At 45.1% G+C, this 17,143-nt stretch overlaps 2 protein-coding genes across 2 annotated transcripts in view; both read right to left on the reverse strand.

Moving 5' to 3' along the window:
• Window positions 1-17,143, reverse strand: part of KIF26B (kinesin family member 26B) — a 552,553-nt gene that overhangs the window by 389,216 nt on the left and 146,194 nt on the right. The window lies entirely within an intron of this gene.
• On the reverse strand, window positions 13,131-13,749 carry LOC117074511 (histone H3.3A-like). The gene has a single exon (XM_033196024.1). It carries the CDS (start codon window positions 13,695-13,697, stop codon window positions 13,287-13,289), a length of 411 nt encoding a protein of 136 aa, XP_033051915.1. The 5' UTR covers window positions 13,698-13,749; the 3' UTR covers window positions 13,131-13,286.

A 17,143-nucleotide genomic window follows, 5' to 3' on the forward strand; every position in this document is an offset into this window, starting at 1 on the left:
ATAACTTTTAAACATGCCATACAAACAGGTAATCAGTTGTTAAACATCAGTTACTAGACACATTATTTGTTCTTCTGTCCATTATAATGCTGACGTTAGAGTACTGTCTCTTCCATCAACCAATGTTAGTATTCATTTCTTCAATCACAAAAACATTGTGTGCTGATCTGTAGGACATGTGTCTAAGTTGTTCTATTCCTGGATTTGGGGTGAGAGAGAGATGAGATCTAAATGCACTTTCCTTTTTGTGTGTGATTTTTATTTATTGATTTATTATACTGTAAGTTCTCAGATACATGTGCAGAACGTGCAGGTTTGTTACATAGGTATACATGTGCCATGGTGGTTTACTGCACCTATCGACCCGTCATCTAGATTTTAAGCTCTGTATGCATTAGGTATTTGTCCTAATGCTCTCCCTCCCCTTGTCCCCCATCCCCCATAGGCCCTGGTGTGTGATGTTCCCCTCCCTGTGTCCATGTGTTCTCATTGTTCAGCTCCCACTTACGAGCGAGAACATGCGATGTTTGGTTTTTTGTTCCTGTGTTAGTTTGTTGAGAATGATGGTTTCCAGCTTCATTCATGTCCCTGAAAAGAACATGAGTTCACTCTTTTTTACGGCTGCATAGTATTCCATGGTGTATATGTGCCACATTTTCTGTATCCAGTCTATCATTGATGGGCATTTGGGTTGGTTCCAAGATCTCAACATACTTTCTTGGTTCCTCTCTCAGTCTAGTTGTGGCCACAGGGGCCCTGCCAGCCTCCAGGAGGTAAAGGTAAGCTCCAAGGTGATGCTGCTGTCTATGGGAATCAAGTCCATCGCCTTGGCTAAATAGTCACGGCTCCTGGGTTGAATGGCTGAGCGAACTGGCATGGCCTGTCCTTTCCAGGCCTCGGTTTTAGAGCACTGGCCAATCGCGGCTCAGTCAGCAGCATCTCAAATGGGAATAAGGAAGCCTTGGTGGTTATTTTGTGTTCTCCTAATGGTCCTTACTTGGGCAAGCTGTTTCCTCCTTCAAAGCTTTGGTGTTCTCCATTGCAATAGATAAAATTATCTCCTGATAGTCATCATTTACAAAACAGTCTAGCATGACTAGGCTACACTAGAACTGAAATGAGAGTTTTGCTGATTTTTCTCAGAGAAACAAGGTTCTTGGTAGATGACAACCATCAAGTTTGTTATATTCAGCAAGGACATTGCTACCTACCATGAGGTGAATCTATTGGCCACATTCTAATCAATAGTAAGAATAGGCCTAGGAGATGGTGATAAAAAAGAGATACTTGTTTAAGCACATATCTTCATGAAAAAAATTTAACTTCAACGGAAAGAAACCTAGTGAATGTCCACTGTTACTGATAAAACTAGTGAAGGAAACACATCAAAGCTTAACATGGTGGTAAAGGTACAGCACATGGTTACAACTATCTGACATTCTAGAAAAGGCACAACCGTGCAGACAGAAAAAGACCACTGGCTGCCAGGAATTAGGGTGGATGGCATGAAGGATGAATACATAGAGAACACGGGGTTTTAGGGTCGTGAAACTACTTGTGTGATACTGTAATGGTGGATATGTGATTTTTTTTTTCTTTTTTTTTTCTTTTGAGGCGGAGTCTCGGTCTGTCGCCCGGACTGGAGTGCAGTGGCCGGATCTCAGCTCACTGCAAGCTCCGCCTCCCGGGTTCACGCCATTCTCCTGCCTCAGCCTCCCGAGTAGCTGGGACTACAGGCGCCCGCCACCTCGCCCGGCTAGTTTTTGTATTTTTAGTAGAGACGGGGTTTCACCGTGTTAGCCAGGATGGTCTCGATCTCCTGACCTCATGATCCGCCCGTCTCGGCCTCCCAAAGTGCTGGGATTACAGGCTTGAGCCACCGCACCCGGCTTTTTTTTTCTTTCTAACCAGAACACTTTTGTGACAATAAAAATGAAGTCAGGAGATGAACTGTCACTGCTTGATGGTCTTTTGTTTAAATTTGAAAACACGGCCGGGCGCGGTGACTCAAGCCTGTAATCCCAGCACTTTGGGAGGCCGAGACGGGCGGATCACGAGGTCAGGAGATCGAGACCATCCTGGCTAACACGGTGAAACCCCGTCTCTACTAAAAAAAAAATACAAAAAACTAGCCGGGCGAGGTGGCAGCGCCTGTAGTCCCAGCTACTCGGGAGGCTGAGGCGGGAGAATGGCGTAAACCCGGGAGGCAGAGCTTGCAGTGAGCTGAGATCCGGCCACTGCACTCCAGCCTGGGCGACAGAGCGAGACTCCGTCTCAAAAATAAATAAATAAATAAATAAATAAATTTGAAAACACAGGCCAGGTACAGTGGATCACGCCTGTAATCCCAACGCTTTGGGAGGCCAAGGCAGGCAGATCACCTGAGGTCAGGAGTTCAAGAGCACATCACATTGCTGTTCTGAGCACTGTGTTGTAGTGTGCACGTCACATTGCTGCTCTGAACCTCCAGTCTGTCATCTGGAACAAATATGAACAACAATAGCTGGCTGACCTCATAGGGTGGACCATCATAATGGCCAAATAAAATAGTATACCTAAAACACTTAGTTAACAGTAACATTCTAAACGAATGACACAAATAAATTTTCTAAAGAAAACGGTAATGGTAGACAAAATGATGACACCGAGTCTGTTTTTATACTCCCAAATCATTCGCACGAAAGAAATCCACAGCTAAGCTACAACAGAGAAACAGCATGGATTCAAAAATCGTATCCTCAAAATGCTTCCACTCACATAGTCTCCAAACCACAGGGGTGCATTGTCATGCACAGTCTCCAATCTGATTTTAGAAACAGACCAGAGACTTCATAAGTAGTGCATCACAGTATTAAAGTTATTCACATAAAACTTCCCTGGGAAATGACCTACAATTTTAATCAAGGTTTATCCCCAGTAATTAATGGAGACATTTTTCCAGGAAGGACAGAGATTGTGTGAGATGCACACACACATGAGAGTACAAAGCTTGGAGGTCACGGAATAGTTAGTAATCCAGATACAGGAAAACATTTAATCAGTGTTTTATTTTGATTTAAACACACACACACACACACACACACACACACACTTAGCGTACTAATTACTTTGCCAAGCACGAAAGACGTAAGAATGAAGTCACCTCAACAATAGTTTTTCACAATCACTTGGTGACAAGGCGTGTTGATGGCTGTTTGTCAGGCCTGGCACATGGCCAATGGCAGAAGACTCCAAGACAAATGCTGAGCGGGAAGTGGCCCAGCAAAATGCCACATTGTCACCCACTCTTCGGCAGGCTGTTATTTATGCTAAATGATGACAGCTGTGAAAAGTCTCAAAGTCAGAGAGCCCAGGAGATGAAAGCACAAGGATGGAGTTCCTAGAAGCGTGAGCAAATAAGTGAATTGGATCTGGACACATTCTACACACACACACGGCTTGTATAATGTTTGTTCAGCTTGTGCTTTGCTTTCCTGGGAGCTGTAACTTAAAGGAAAAGAATACTCATGGCTCTCTACTGGGTTCAACCTCTTTGGGTCTATTTCCTTAGTGGCAGGGTGACCCCATCAAACCCAAAGCCGTAGGCACCCAAAAATATTGCCAATTTGCCCCATTCTAGCTAAGAGCAAATATCCCTGTGTTCTTCCTGTTTACAAAAGTTTACTTCTTCCTAGGAGTAAAATGCAATCGATTTTGTTGTTTGTTTTCATTTTTTTTTTTTTCCCCTCATCAATCTTGGCTCAGGCTGATCTCAAACAGTAAAAGTTTCCCTTGTTATTGAGAAACTCTTCACTCTGTTTAGTTAGATCTTGTCTCATTAGCCCATGTTGACCTACTCTGGCCTCATGAAATTTCAGGGATGACAGACACACAGCAGCCTGGGGAATTGAGTTATGTACAGTTTGCAAAGTTTTCAGAGCCACCTTTCACCCTGGAACTCTGAAGCAGATGCCAGAGTCTCTCAAACTCATCCTTGCTGCTTTCCCTATGAACTTAGGGAGTCGCAGCAAAGTCCCTGCTTGGAAAGGCTAGCTAGTATCCAGAGGTCACAACACTGGATGGGATAACTCCAGCACTGCTCTACCTGCAGATCAGGAGCCAAGCAGATATTAACGAGCAAGAAGGCAAGTAGCCCTATCAACTTGTATACTTCTCAGGGCAAAGAAGCCCCTTAGAGGAACAATGGAGGCATTTGGCCATGCCGAGAAGGATGATCAGGTTGGTGCTGGCAGAATTCTCCCTTCCTTCTTCCCTCCTCTTGCTGAGGGTAAGTGGAATTCACACCTGTATTTGCCAGTCATTTCTTGTATTGCCTTTACCCCCCAAGCAATGACAAGAGTTGATGTTGACTAATTGATTTTTCTTGTCTTCCAGCGCTCTGTCTGTTGTGTGTACTTAATAAACATTTGCCGATTTGACCTGACTTAAAACCTAATATACTTAGGGATCTCCTAGATCTCCTCAGAGTTCTTAGTCCTTGCAGCAGAGGCAATCTGAACCGAGAAGAGAAACCATGTTCTCGCACCATCTATGCTTCTAAATGAGGGTGCCTCTGGAGCGAGGTCAGGCGCTGCGCTAACCTGGAAATCAGGCGAAGTGTAACCTGTAGTGTTAGAGACACTAGCTTGTTAAAAGTGTGAAATCCCCATGCATGCCCGATATTTTTCAGGGCCATTGAAGATGGAAAGATAAGACCCAGCGGCCACTCTACGTTAGCAAACTTTTCTGGTTTTAGACCTTAACTCTGCGCATCTGAAAATCTGCAAGTTGCTAGGAAGGAAGGCAACACCTGAGGCATCCATGATATACTCTCCTGCCCAGCACACCCACCTCTGCCCAGGCCCCTTGGTCCAGCGCCAGGGTGTGGAGGAGCTGGGGCAGAGTGACCAGAAATGTGCAGAGAGGGGTGCAGCTCTGGAACACAGGTTTTCCCTCTCTGACGCTTACAGAAACCAACTCCCTTTGGTGGCCAAGCCAGAGGCACTCAGTAGCTTTGTGTGTTTCATCATCATTCAGCTGCATGCAGCTTCCCAGGTTTGCCCCCTCATTCCAAATAAAAGCCCAGGCTCCATTCAGTTTCTTTTCAAGTAACTTCATTCCCCAAGGTGGTATTCAGGTGATTAGTCTGTTTTTCTCAGCAGTGCCCAAAACAAACGGCCTCTCTTCCAGCTCTGGCCTCAAGCTTAGAATAAACAGATCAATCAACCCTGGAGGACAGCAGCAACCCCACAGGAAAACCCACAGACAATGAGCCCTTGGGGCCTGTCAGACAAGAAAAACGTTAAGGGATATTAGGCCAGTGAAGACTGTGATTTGTTAGCTAGCATTTCAGAATTTCTAGAGCTAATTTCTAAGAAGGGATCTCAGCGCAACTCCTTCCTTCTACCGGGAAGAGAATTAAATTCTAGCTTTTCAGATCTTTTAATGATACAAAATTGAACACAGGATGTCTATTTTTAAGCAGGTTTCTAGATTTATTTTCCTCTTGTTGAACAGTAAAGTGCAAAACAACACAGCAGGAAAATCCCAGGCAGGCAGTACAGAAAATCCAAATCAACCCTGAAATGTTGAAATCATATATCACCACTGTGTAACAGATCCAATATGCACTCCTGACTACAGCATCCATCACCAGACCTCGGGAGTCCCTCCACCCAGGCTGGACAACCCAGGCACCAGGACTCTTAAAGGAAACGCACCAGGAAACACACAAAATGCAGGAGTTTTGTCCCTTGAAGGTGATCATGGGGGTCCTTGTTCCCTTGAAGATGATTGTGGGGGTCCTTGAACTAGCTCTGGTTTGTCAAAAGCCCCACGGAAATCACACTTGTATTCATATTTAAGCATTCTATAAAATGTAGCAGTTGCACCAAATCAATGTAGGGAAACTGGCTATCCAAGCCAGTCAAGGACACCACTGGGTGGTGAGATGTGTCTAGGTATTTTAAGCTTGTGGATAGCTGGCAAGGATAAATGAATTGTTACTTTATAAATGCAGGAATAGGAAACAGGCTACGACTATCTCTTAAAGCACATTCTGTCAGAAAAAAAATAAAAGAGGCCAATGATGATTCAAAAAATAATTGAAAATCACTGAGGTGGATTTTCACCTTTGGGACAAGAGGTGAGATAATTTTTCTACTGAGCCAAAATTAGTCTCATTTGGGGAATATTTTTCTGAAATAAGCAGCAGCCAGGGGCCGGGTGCGGTGGCTCACACCTGTAATCCCAGAACTTTGGGAGACCAAGGCAGGCGGATCACCTGAAGTCAGGAGTTCAAGACCAACCTGGCCAACATGGTGAGGCCCTGTCTCTACTAAAAATACAAAAAAATGACCCATGCGTGATGGCAGGTCCCTGTAATCCCAGCTACTTGGGAGGCTGAGGTAGGAGAATCACTTGAACCTGGGAGGCGGAGTTGCAATGAGCCGAGATCGCACCACTGCACTCCAGCCTGGGCAGCAAGAATGAAACTCCATTTAAAAAAAAAAAAAAAGTAGCAGCCAGGGAACCAAAACATGACTCAGTGTCAGCAATTTTCCTTGCAGTGCGGTCATCCACTAAGCCTGGTGACATGAAACAGGCTGTGCTCTAGTTAGGCCATACTCTACTGTGTAGTCTGTGCTCTGAGGACTTACTTTGATTGGTATTCTATTTGCATTTGTGGAATTAATGATATATACTTTAATAGGAATTTATTTTTATTGTGGTGAAGTATCCATAAAATTTGCCATTTGAACCATTTTTTTCTCTCTCATCTGTTGCCCAGGCTGCAGTGCAGTGGCACGATCATGGCTTACTGCCGCCTCCATCTCTGGGGCCCAAGTGATTCTCTCACCTCAGCAGCCTCCTGAGTATCTGGGACCACAGATGTGCACTACCACACCTGGCTGATTTTTCTCTTTTTCTTTTCTTTTTTTTTTTTTGCACTCTGTCACCCAGGCTGGAGTGCAGTGGTGCAATCTCGGCTCACTGCAACCTCTGCCTCCTGGGTTCAGGAGATTCTCCTGCCTCAGCCTCCCGAGTAGCTGGGATTACAGGTGCCTGCCACCACGTCCAGCTAATTTTTGCATTTTTAGTAGAGACGGGGTTTCACCATGTTGGCCAGGCTAGTCTTGAACTCCTGACCTCAAGTGATCCGCCTGCCTTGGCCTCCCAAAGTGCTGGGATTACAGGCATGAGCCACTGCACCTGGCCTTTTTTTTTTTTTTCTTTTAGAGGCGAGGTTTCACTATGTCGCCCAGCCTGGTCTCAAACTCCTAGGCTCAAGCAATCTACCCTGAACCATTCTGAAGTGTAGGTTTCAGTGTCATTAGGTACATTCCCATTGTTGTGCAACTGTTCCATCATCCATCTCCAGAACTTTTTCATCAGCTCACACTGAAACTCTCTACCCATTAAATAGTAACTCTAATGGGGATTATAGCCAAATAATTTATTATTATTATTATTATTATTATTATCATTATTATTATTATTTGAGATGGAGTTTCACTCTTGTTGCCCAGGCTGGAGTGCAATGGCACAGTCTCGGCTCACCACAACCTCTGCCTCCTGGGTTCAAGCGATTCTCCTGCCTCAGCCTCCTGAGTCGCTGGGATTACAGTCGTGCACCACCACACCCAGCTAATTTTGTATTTTTAGTAGAGATGGGGTTTCTCCATGTTGGTCAGGCCGGTCTCAAACTCCCAACCTCAGGTGATCCACCCGCCTCGGCCTCCCAAAGTGCTGGAATTATAGGCATGAGCCACCACGCCTGGCCTTAAAGCCAAATAATTTAAATACATAATGCTAACAGCATTTTACCATTAGTTATGTATTATGTGAATCTATACCTTATTAGATAAATAGAAAATGATTTCATATTAAAATGTAAGCCGTTTCTTCAGCTCTTAAGGAAGAGTGCTGGGATATAAGGCAATTGACGAACGGAGGGCACCATACAGGTAGGCGCTGACACCAAAAGCGAGAGCAATCATGGTCAAAGCCGGAAAATGAGGCCGGGCGCAGTGGCTCATGCCTGTAATCTCAGCACTTTGGGAGGCCGAGACGGGCGGATCACGAGGTCAGGAGATCGAGACCATCCTGGCTAACACGGTGAAACCCCATCTCTACTAAAAAATACAAAAAACTAGCCGGGCGAGGTGGCGGGGCCTGTAGTCCCAGCTACTCAGGAGGCTGAGGCAGGAGAATGGCGGGAACCCGGGAGGCGGAGCTTGCAGTGAGCTGAGATCCGGCCACTGCACTCCAGCCTGGGCGACAGAGTGAGACTCCGTCTCAAAAAAAAAAGAAAAGCTGGAAAATGACCATCCTGACTACAGCTTGCAGCACAGCCAAGAGAGGTGAGGGTGAGCCGGGAGACTTGTCCCCTTACCCAGACAAGCATTCGACTTCACAGACCTCATTTATCCATTCACGTGACCATTCATCTGCTTATTTAACAAATCGTAGTCAGTTGCTTCCATGTATTAGCTAAGCCCTATGCTGAATGGAAGAGTTTTTTGTTTGTTTCTTTTTTTTTGAGACAGAGTCTCACTCTGTTGCCCAGGCTGGAGTGCAGTGGTGCGATCTTGGCTCACTGCAACCTCTGCCTCTGGGGTTCAAGCGACTCTCCTGTCTCTGCCTCCCGAGTAGTTGGGATTCCAGGTGCCACCACCACACCTGGCTAATTTTTTTTTTTTTTTTTTTTTTGCATTTTTAGCAGATATGGGGTTTTGCCATGTTGGCCAGGCTGGTCTCAAGTTCCTGACCTCAGGTGATCCACCTGCCTAGGCCTCCCAAAGTGCTGGGGTGACAGGTGTGAGCCACCGCGCCCCACCTGAATGTAAGTTTTTAAGGGCAAGTGTTGCCAGGAGTCCCTGTACCTGACCCCAAGGGGTTTGCCATCTACCTAGGGACTCAGATAAAAGAGCAGGCCTCCTGAGACCTGGACAAAGAGGGACATGAGTGAGGAGGAAATACCTCAAAGCAGAGGGAACAGCAGGTGGGGAGAGCGAGAAGGGGAAGAGAGAAATGCTCCTTTGAGAGAACTGAAAGCTTCCCAAACCCAGATGACAGGAGGAGTGCTGGTGAAAGAAGAGACTGGGGAGGGTGTCCAGGCCCAAATCAGGGTGCACCTCAGTCTTGTTAAGGAGCTTTAACAGTTTCAGGACAAGGTGAGTCACTGGGGATTTAATGACGAAAATGGTATGTGCACCACAGGAACCCCAGTCTTTAGCTGCTCATGTGCAGAGACTTAGGAAGACCGCACCGTTTATATCTGTGAAATATCTGTTAAACACTGCGATGTTCTTCCCAAGTAATTCCAGGTGGTGTGAATGCTTGCCACGGGATCTGTGACAGGGACATGGTTAAAGGGGAACCTGCTCCACAAAATATATCTTTTGGCCGCACAGACCTGCAGACAGTGTGGTGCTCATGGCTAGTGGTCACCAGTATTTCTGGGTCTTCTCCCCTTCTTACACATTTGGAAGACACAGTTTCACAACCGCCCGTGCATCGGGCAGAGCTGCGCAATTAGACCTGGCGCACGCACAGGCTGTGACTGGCTATGAACTTCTCTGTCATTTTTGGGCTGACAAACTTAAACGCCCTTTCAACAAAGCTCTTCAGTTCACTTTCCCTCTTCAGTGCAGCCTAAGTCCTGCTGACATGGAAGTCATGAGAACTTCCCTGGAGAGTGACCTGGCCCCACAGGGGACTTTGCATAAACCGGTGAAGCCATAGACATCTGGTGTAGCCACAGCTTAACCCAACTTAGCCTGGCTGATGCAGGCAGGTGCAGTGTCAATCCATCTGTTTGTTTGTTTGTTTTTCGAGACGGAGTCTTGCTCTGTCGCCCAGGCTGGAGTACAGCGGCGCCATCTCAGCTCACTGCAAGCTCCGCCTCCCGGGTTCTCCTGCCTCAGTCCCCCGAGTAGCTGGGACTACAGGCGCCCGCCACCATGCTTGGCTAATTTTTGTATTTTTAGTAGAGACAGGGTTTCACCAGGTTGGCCAGGATGGTCTCGATCTCTTGACCTCGTGATTCACCCACCTCAGCCTCCCAAAGTGCTGGGATTACAGGCGTGAGCCACTGTGCCCGGCCAGTATCAATCCGTCTTCCCTTGTATTTGTTCTCTTGCAGATACTATTATGGTAATGTTTTTGCATTAGTATCACTAGTATTCATATGAGACAGCCGGTAAGGTAGAAAGAGCATTGAGCCAGCTTCCAAAAAGAACTGGCCTCTAGAACTGACTCTACAATCCACCAGCACATGAACTTGGGGATGTCACGTAATCTCTCTGAGACCTACTTTTTTCCATAAAAAGAGGAAGCAGCACTTGCTACCCCTGCCCCTACCCTTAAAAGTTGATGTGAAGTTTCAAGTCCAAAGGGAAAATGTGCGTGAGAATGTTAGGCGAGGTACCACTCCTATGACCATTTTCCTACCGTTGCTAATGAGAGTGTCCTAGAGGAGAAGGAATGAGTTAGAATTGTTTTAATCTCCCCTCCTCTCGCACACACACAAACAGAGAGGCAAACGACTCCTGTATTTATGTAGATTAAAAATCTCATTTTGTTGCTCAAATCATTTCAGGTTTCTTGAAAGCTCTTGTGAAAGTTGATTATCACATGCAGGCTCAGATAATTTCCCCAGAGAGCTAAACAAATTAAAATATATTTTTTAACTCCAACAAGCTAACACGGGCCATCAGTTGCATCCTTAGGACAAGTTCCATCATGTGGCTTTAATCAGAAGCTGGGTATCTCAGCAATATTTACCTGGCGGGAAGGGAGGTGGTACAAGCAAGGGGCCAGGAAGTGGTTCATCAGGATCCTCCAATTCTAGTGCCCATTATTCCCAGATAGCCATCTCCATGCTGTAGGTAGACCCAGCTCTGCGTTGCACGCTGGGCTCTTTATAGGATGACTAAGCCATCAGCCTACCACCCCCCAGAGGAGGTCCTCAATCTGATAAGCATAAAACCTCACCTCAGTTCAGCATGGCTGATTCTGACTTAAGGGGTGATTTTTTTTTCTCCTTTTATTTGAGACGGAGTCTCACTCTGTCGCCCAGGCTGGAGTGCAGTGGTGCAATCTCGACTCACTGCAATCTCTGCCTCCCAGGTTCAAGCAATTCTCTGCCTCAGCCTCCCAAGTAGCTGGGGTCACAAGCGCCCACCATCACACCAGGCTAATTTTTATACTTTCGGTAGAGATGGGTTTTCCCCATGTTGCCCAGGCTGGTCTTGAACTCCTGACCTCAGGTGATCTACCCACCTCAGCCTCCCAAAGTGCTGAGATTACAGGTGTGAGCCACTGCGCCTGGCCAAGGGGTGATTTTTTTAAATTTATTTTTTATTTTTATTTTATTTTATTTTATTTTAGAGACAGGGTCTCACTCTGTCACCCAAGCTGGAGTGCAGTGGTGTGATCTCTGCTCACTGCAGCCTCGAACTCCAGGCTCAAGTGATCCTCCTGCCTCAGCCTCCCGAGGAGCCGGGACCACAGGAGCAAACCACCATACTCGACTGCAGGGAGGTCTAACTTCCCCAAAAAAGAGTAGGCAAGTCTAACTTCCCCTAAAAAGCAGCCTGAAAGCTGCGTAATAGGAGACGATGATACAAGAGGGACCAGCCCGGGCTTCAGCAAGCACAGATCTACACATTCATTGCTATGAGAACGACCCTGCAGACCCAACACGGATCACCCTCCCACAATGCAGAGATAGTGGCCATTGCTCCATGGGTCACAGGCACCCTTGCTGAGCTGAGGTCAGCTCCAAGAGATGCGGGTCATCTGAAAGGAACAATCAGGCGGTGAGAAAATCCAGGAAGAGGCGAGTCTAGCTTCTCTCTTCCGCTTTGGCTGTTTAGGAACATCTCTGTGTGCTTCGCTGCCCCATTTCCTTTCTCCTTCTTCAGCTTCACGCTGATGTTTACACACATTCCTGATAGAAATTCCTGACGGGTACAGTTAGAACTGGCAAGACAGTGAGGTGGGGTGAGGAAATCAGAGTTTAGCATCAAACAACTTAAGTTTCAATCCTCGCTCTGATACTTGCGAGCTACGCATGACACCAGGAAAGTGCTTTGTAAATTGCAAGCAGAGATGGGAAAATTAGTGGTTCATTTGCAGCTGCAGCTCTGCAGGTCACCTTTCCACAGTGCCAGCCCAGCGCGACTTCCCACACATCACAGCCGCTCCCGCAGACGTCCTCCTTCCCACGGGCTTTCTCCCCACCATCCCGGGTTGCTGCTGCCGCCTGCACACGCCACACACACAGCCTTCACTGCACACGGGCCTGCTGCTTCCTGCCTTCAGAGAGCAAAGCCTTTAAGTGCAAAAGAAGGCAACATCTGAATGAGCTTCCAATACAGATCTCTCCCCCATTTTCACCGCTGAGAGTAAATGGAAGACAGTTTTATTCAGATGAGGGCCTTAAAAACAGCACATCATTTCCTAGCTAGGCAGCCTTGAACGAGTTTCCTAAGCTCTGAGTGCCTCAGTTCCCTTAGAATATTGTCACGAGGCTAAATGAGAAAATATATGTAAAGGGCTTAGAAGTAGGCCATAAATGTTATTATTGATATGGGTATTATAGGAGTAAAGTTAATGGATAAGGGAAAACAAAACCCTCCCACCACTCTATGATATCAGTTAGAAAGCCCATGAACCCAGAGGTTTACCTCTTCCAATGTGAAATAATTCTACAACCAGTACCTAAGACCACGCTCTCTCTCGGCATATGGAATGTTTGCATTCACCAGAGTTCTCTGGAGAACAGGACTAATAGGATATATATACACATATAGTGAGAGAGAGATATTTATTGATTGATATATATAGTGAGAGAGATACATAGTGAGATAGATAATTATTGATTTATTATATATTAAATATTATATATTATATATATATATTTTTTTTTTTTTTGCCGTCAATAAGAAATTTACTTGTTTTAAAAAAATCCAAATGCTGGCATTGTCCAGAAACAATTTAACAGGTTTATCTATAATTATTATAAAGTTGAACCGCTGAAACTTGTTCACTGAAACATTTTAACTTGCTTTAATGCTTTACGCCTCTGCATTTATATTAAAAATTCACACACACATGAAAATGGAAAAACTGCCAATATCTGATTTCTGTCCCCTATTTTTCCACTCGCAATCATATACTTAGGTACCTTTTGACCCCATGGAAAAAAAATATCTAACGTTCAGAACTACCAATAACAGGAAGAAGAGAATTTTTTTTTTTTTTTTTGAGAATGAAATGCTTCCCATCATAGTGGATTCTTAAGCACGTTCTCCACGTATGCGGCGTGCCAGCTGGATGTCTTTTGGCATCATTGTTACACGTGTGGCATGGATAGCACACAGGTTGGTGTCTTCAAAAAGGCCAACCAGATAGGCCTCACTTGCCTCCTGCAAAGCACCGATAGCTGCGCTCTGAAAGTGCAGATCTGTTTTAAAGTCCTGAGCAATTTCTCGCACCAGACGCTGGAAGGGAAGTTTGGGAATCAGAAGTTCAGTGGACTTCCGATGACGTCTAATTTCACGGAGCGCCACAGTACCAGGCCTGTAGCGATGAGGTTTCTTCACCCCTCCAGTAGAGGGCGCACTCTTGCGAGCGGCTTTTGTAGCCAGTTGCTTCCTGGGTGCTTTACCACGGGTCGATTTGCGGGCAGTCTGCCTTGTACGAGCCATGGTACAGAGACCTCCTTACTTACCCCCTTCTCCTTCGGCTGGAGCTCTCTATATATATTATAATTTTACGACTAGTGCCTAAGACCACGCTGTCTCTCTTGGCATACGGAATGTTTGTATTTGCCAGAGTTCTCTGGAGAACAGGACTAATAGGATATATATACACATACAGTGAGAGAGATATATTTATTGATTGATATATATATGCGAGAGATATTTATATATAGTAAGATATATAATTATTGCTTTATTAAATATTATATATTATATATATTATAATTTTACAACTAGCACCTAAGACCACGCGATCTCTCTTTGCATATGGAATGTTTGTATTCACGAGAGTTCTCTGGAGAACAGGACTAATAGGATATAGATATATATATATTGTTTTTACACATAGAGGATATCTATATATTACACATATATGTATATATCAGTATATATAGTGAGAGGTATTTATTATATATTATATTATACATATAATGAGAGAGATATTTATTGATTTAGTATAAGAAACTGGCTCATGTATGGAGGATGACAGATCCCAAGATCTGCAGTTGGCAAGCTGGCGACCCAAGAGAGACTGGGTCACCACAGTTCCAGTGACAGTCCAAAGGGCTGAGAACCAGGAGACCGATGGTGTCCTTCCAGCCCAAAGGCTGGCAGCCTTGAGACTCAGGAAGAACAGATGTTTCAGCTGGAGTCCCAAAGCAGCATGTCCCAGATGGAGCAGTCAGGCAAGAGGAGTTCCGTCTGACTCACGGGAAGGCCAGTTCTACTGAAGCCTTTGACCGATTGGATGAGACTCACCTGTACTAGTGAGGGCTCTTTGTTCACAGACACACCCAGAACAATGTTTGACCAAATATCTGGGCATCCCATAGCCCAGTCAAGTTGACACAGAAAATTAACCATCACATGTCATTGACAGCATTATTGGCACTAATAACCCTCGGTATTCCAGGCAGTCCTGATGCACATGAACCCCTCCATCCCTCAGCGATGCTCCCTGCACATCCCACGCGCCCCTCCAGAGCACGATGCACGCTTGCTAGAATGTCCTCATTGTCCATCAAGGGTGAGAACCACATCCTCAGAAAAATGGCTCTCAGGCGTCTGTGCTGGAAATGGCCATTCTTCCTTAGGCAACTGGTTTGCTTTTATCTTAACAGCCGTAAATCGTGTCACTGATTCTTTTACCCACTGTCTATCAAGAAGCTCATGACGCAACCTGTGGGGCACTTCTAGCCAGAGCTTCCTGCCTAATGGTACGTATTCTACATGTTGACCCCGTCTTAGAATTGAACCTGTTACTCCCTCTGATCCTCATCTTCCCTTAACCTTCATTTCCTCACCTCATGATGCTTTCTTGTTCCACTCGTGTTTTGGTTTTGGTTTGTTTTGAGACAGGATCTTATTCTGCTGCCCAGGCCGGAGTGAAGTAGTGCAATCACAGCTCACTGCAGCCTCAAACTCAAACTCCTGAACCCAGGTGATCCTCCCACCTCAGCCTCCCAGGGAGCAGGGACTACAGGTGCACGCCGCCATGTCTGGCCAGATTTTGTATTTTGTATTTTGTAGAAGCAAGTTCTCACTATGTCACCCAGGCTGTACTCATTTTTTTTAAAAAAAAAAAAACACACTTGAAGTTTATTTTAGAACAAGGTAGGTATCTATGCAAGGAAGACATAAGAGTGTGTCTTCACAGGCACATAGACCAAGTAGGTTATCTAATCTTCCTCTCTCCACTACCTGGCACCTTGTCATTTTCCTCAACTGCTATTCAGTTGGCCTGATCTGCACTTTGATAGCCTGTTAAATTTCACCATATTTGTCATGTAAAAAATGTTCCAGGTGTCACCAAACTTCTCTATTTCAAAGACAGAGCCACACAGCTTTCTCATGCCTCTCTCTCTCCCAGAATCCCAAGGGTGTGATGACAAGTGCTTCTCTGTAAGGATCTCTGGGGTCTACACTCCTCCCCTTACGCAGAGGCTGGTTTAAACTCTCTCTGGGAAAAATTCCCATTTAATGGGCTTGAAGGTAGATCGCAGAATTCTGAGATTCTCTTATCTCAGAATAATAGAATAGAAATGAATAATAGAAATGACTCAGAAACAGTTTTGAAATAGAAAATGGTCTCAAGAGTTAACAATTGATATCAAAGTTGGACTGAAAGATTAACCAGTTAAAGATTCCTGATAGATCTGGCTAACACGGTGAAACCCCATCTCCACTAAAAATACAAAAAAATTAGCCGGGCGTGGTGGCGGGCGCCTGTAGTCCCAGCTACTCGGGAGGCTGAGGCAGGAGAACGGTGTGAACCCAGGAGGCGGAGCTTGCAGTGAGCCGAGATGGTGCCACTGCACTCCAGCCTGGGCCACAGAGCGAGACTCCGTTTAAAAAAAAAAAAAAAAAAAGACATATCTGGTAGAGATAATTGTGGCTTCAGAGGAAAGGGAGGGAGGGGCAATGAGATTTGGGAAGGGAAGGAATGATGCAACTATCTTCTAAATGTTTTTCAGCTAAAAAAAAAAAAAAAAAATCCAAAGCAGATATGACAAAAAAACAGCATTTGTTAAACACAGGTGGTGGTTTGTTTGTTATATCACTCTCTGTGTATTTGAAGTATTTTTAATTTGATAAATGTATTTACTGGAAAAACTCTGTTTTTAAACAAAGATTTCTAGAGAAAATGAGCTTTACGCTGAACTTGAATAGATATTAGGGGCTTATCACCCAGCACAAAAAAATCTCTGGGGTCCATTCATTAGCAGCCCAGCTAAGGAACAGAGCAGACATTAATTTATTTACCAGATCACAATTCCTCCTCGCTGAAATGGATTTAAGTGTTTTCACAGAGCTTCTGGCATCCTAGTCCCTCTGTCACGGTCCGGCATATGAGACGGTTTTGTTTACAACTATGAAACGCTGCCAATCTCTTCAAAGACAACTGTACCCAGAAAAAGTGCATCACCTCATCTGACAAACTAATGTAGATGATAAGGAATCTTGAGTGCCGCCAAAAGTTAATTGACACTAACTAGAACAGTTACCAGGGTTACAGATAATAGCAATGCCCTGCACAGAGTGTTGAGAGTTTCACAAATGTCTCTATAAGTTTGATCCTGCATTGTTCTTGAAAGACCTCGGGAAAAACAGTATCCTATCTGGGATCACATCTAATAATTTCACAACCCATTCATTCTATCAAGTGATAAAAATGTATCATGTACCAGTCAGATGAGATTAGGGGTCAGGTGTCCTGAAGGATGCTAACATGAGCAAGCCGACATCCCGGCCTTAAAGAGCTCTCGATCAGATAGACATAATATGACAGATACAGATATGAATATAACACAAGGCAGACTGTGCTAAGGCTTATACGAGGGATGAAGGAATATCTTTCTGGAAGGAGAAGATATATCCAGTTTGACGAATTA

This window comes from Trachypithecus francoisi, unplaced genomic scaffold (assembly GCF_009764315.1).
Source record: "Trachypithecus francoisi isolate TF-2019V2 unplaced genomic scaffold, Tfra_2.0 Lachesis_group5, whole genome shotgun sequence".
NCBI lineage: Eukaryota > Metazoa > Chordata > Mammalia > Primates > Cercopithecidae > Trachypithecus > Trachypithecus francoisi.

Coding starts and splice junctions, on each gene's coding strand:
- LOC117074511 (XM_033196024.1), bottom strand. CDS start 13,697: ATGGCTCGTACAAGGCAGACTGCCCGCAAATCGACCCGTGGTAAAGCA.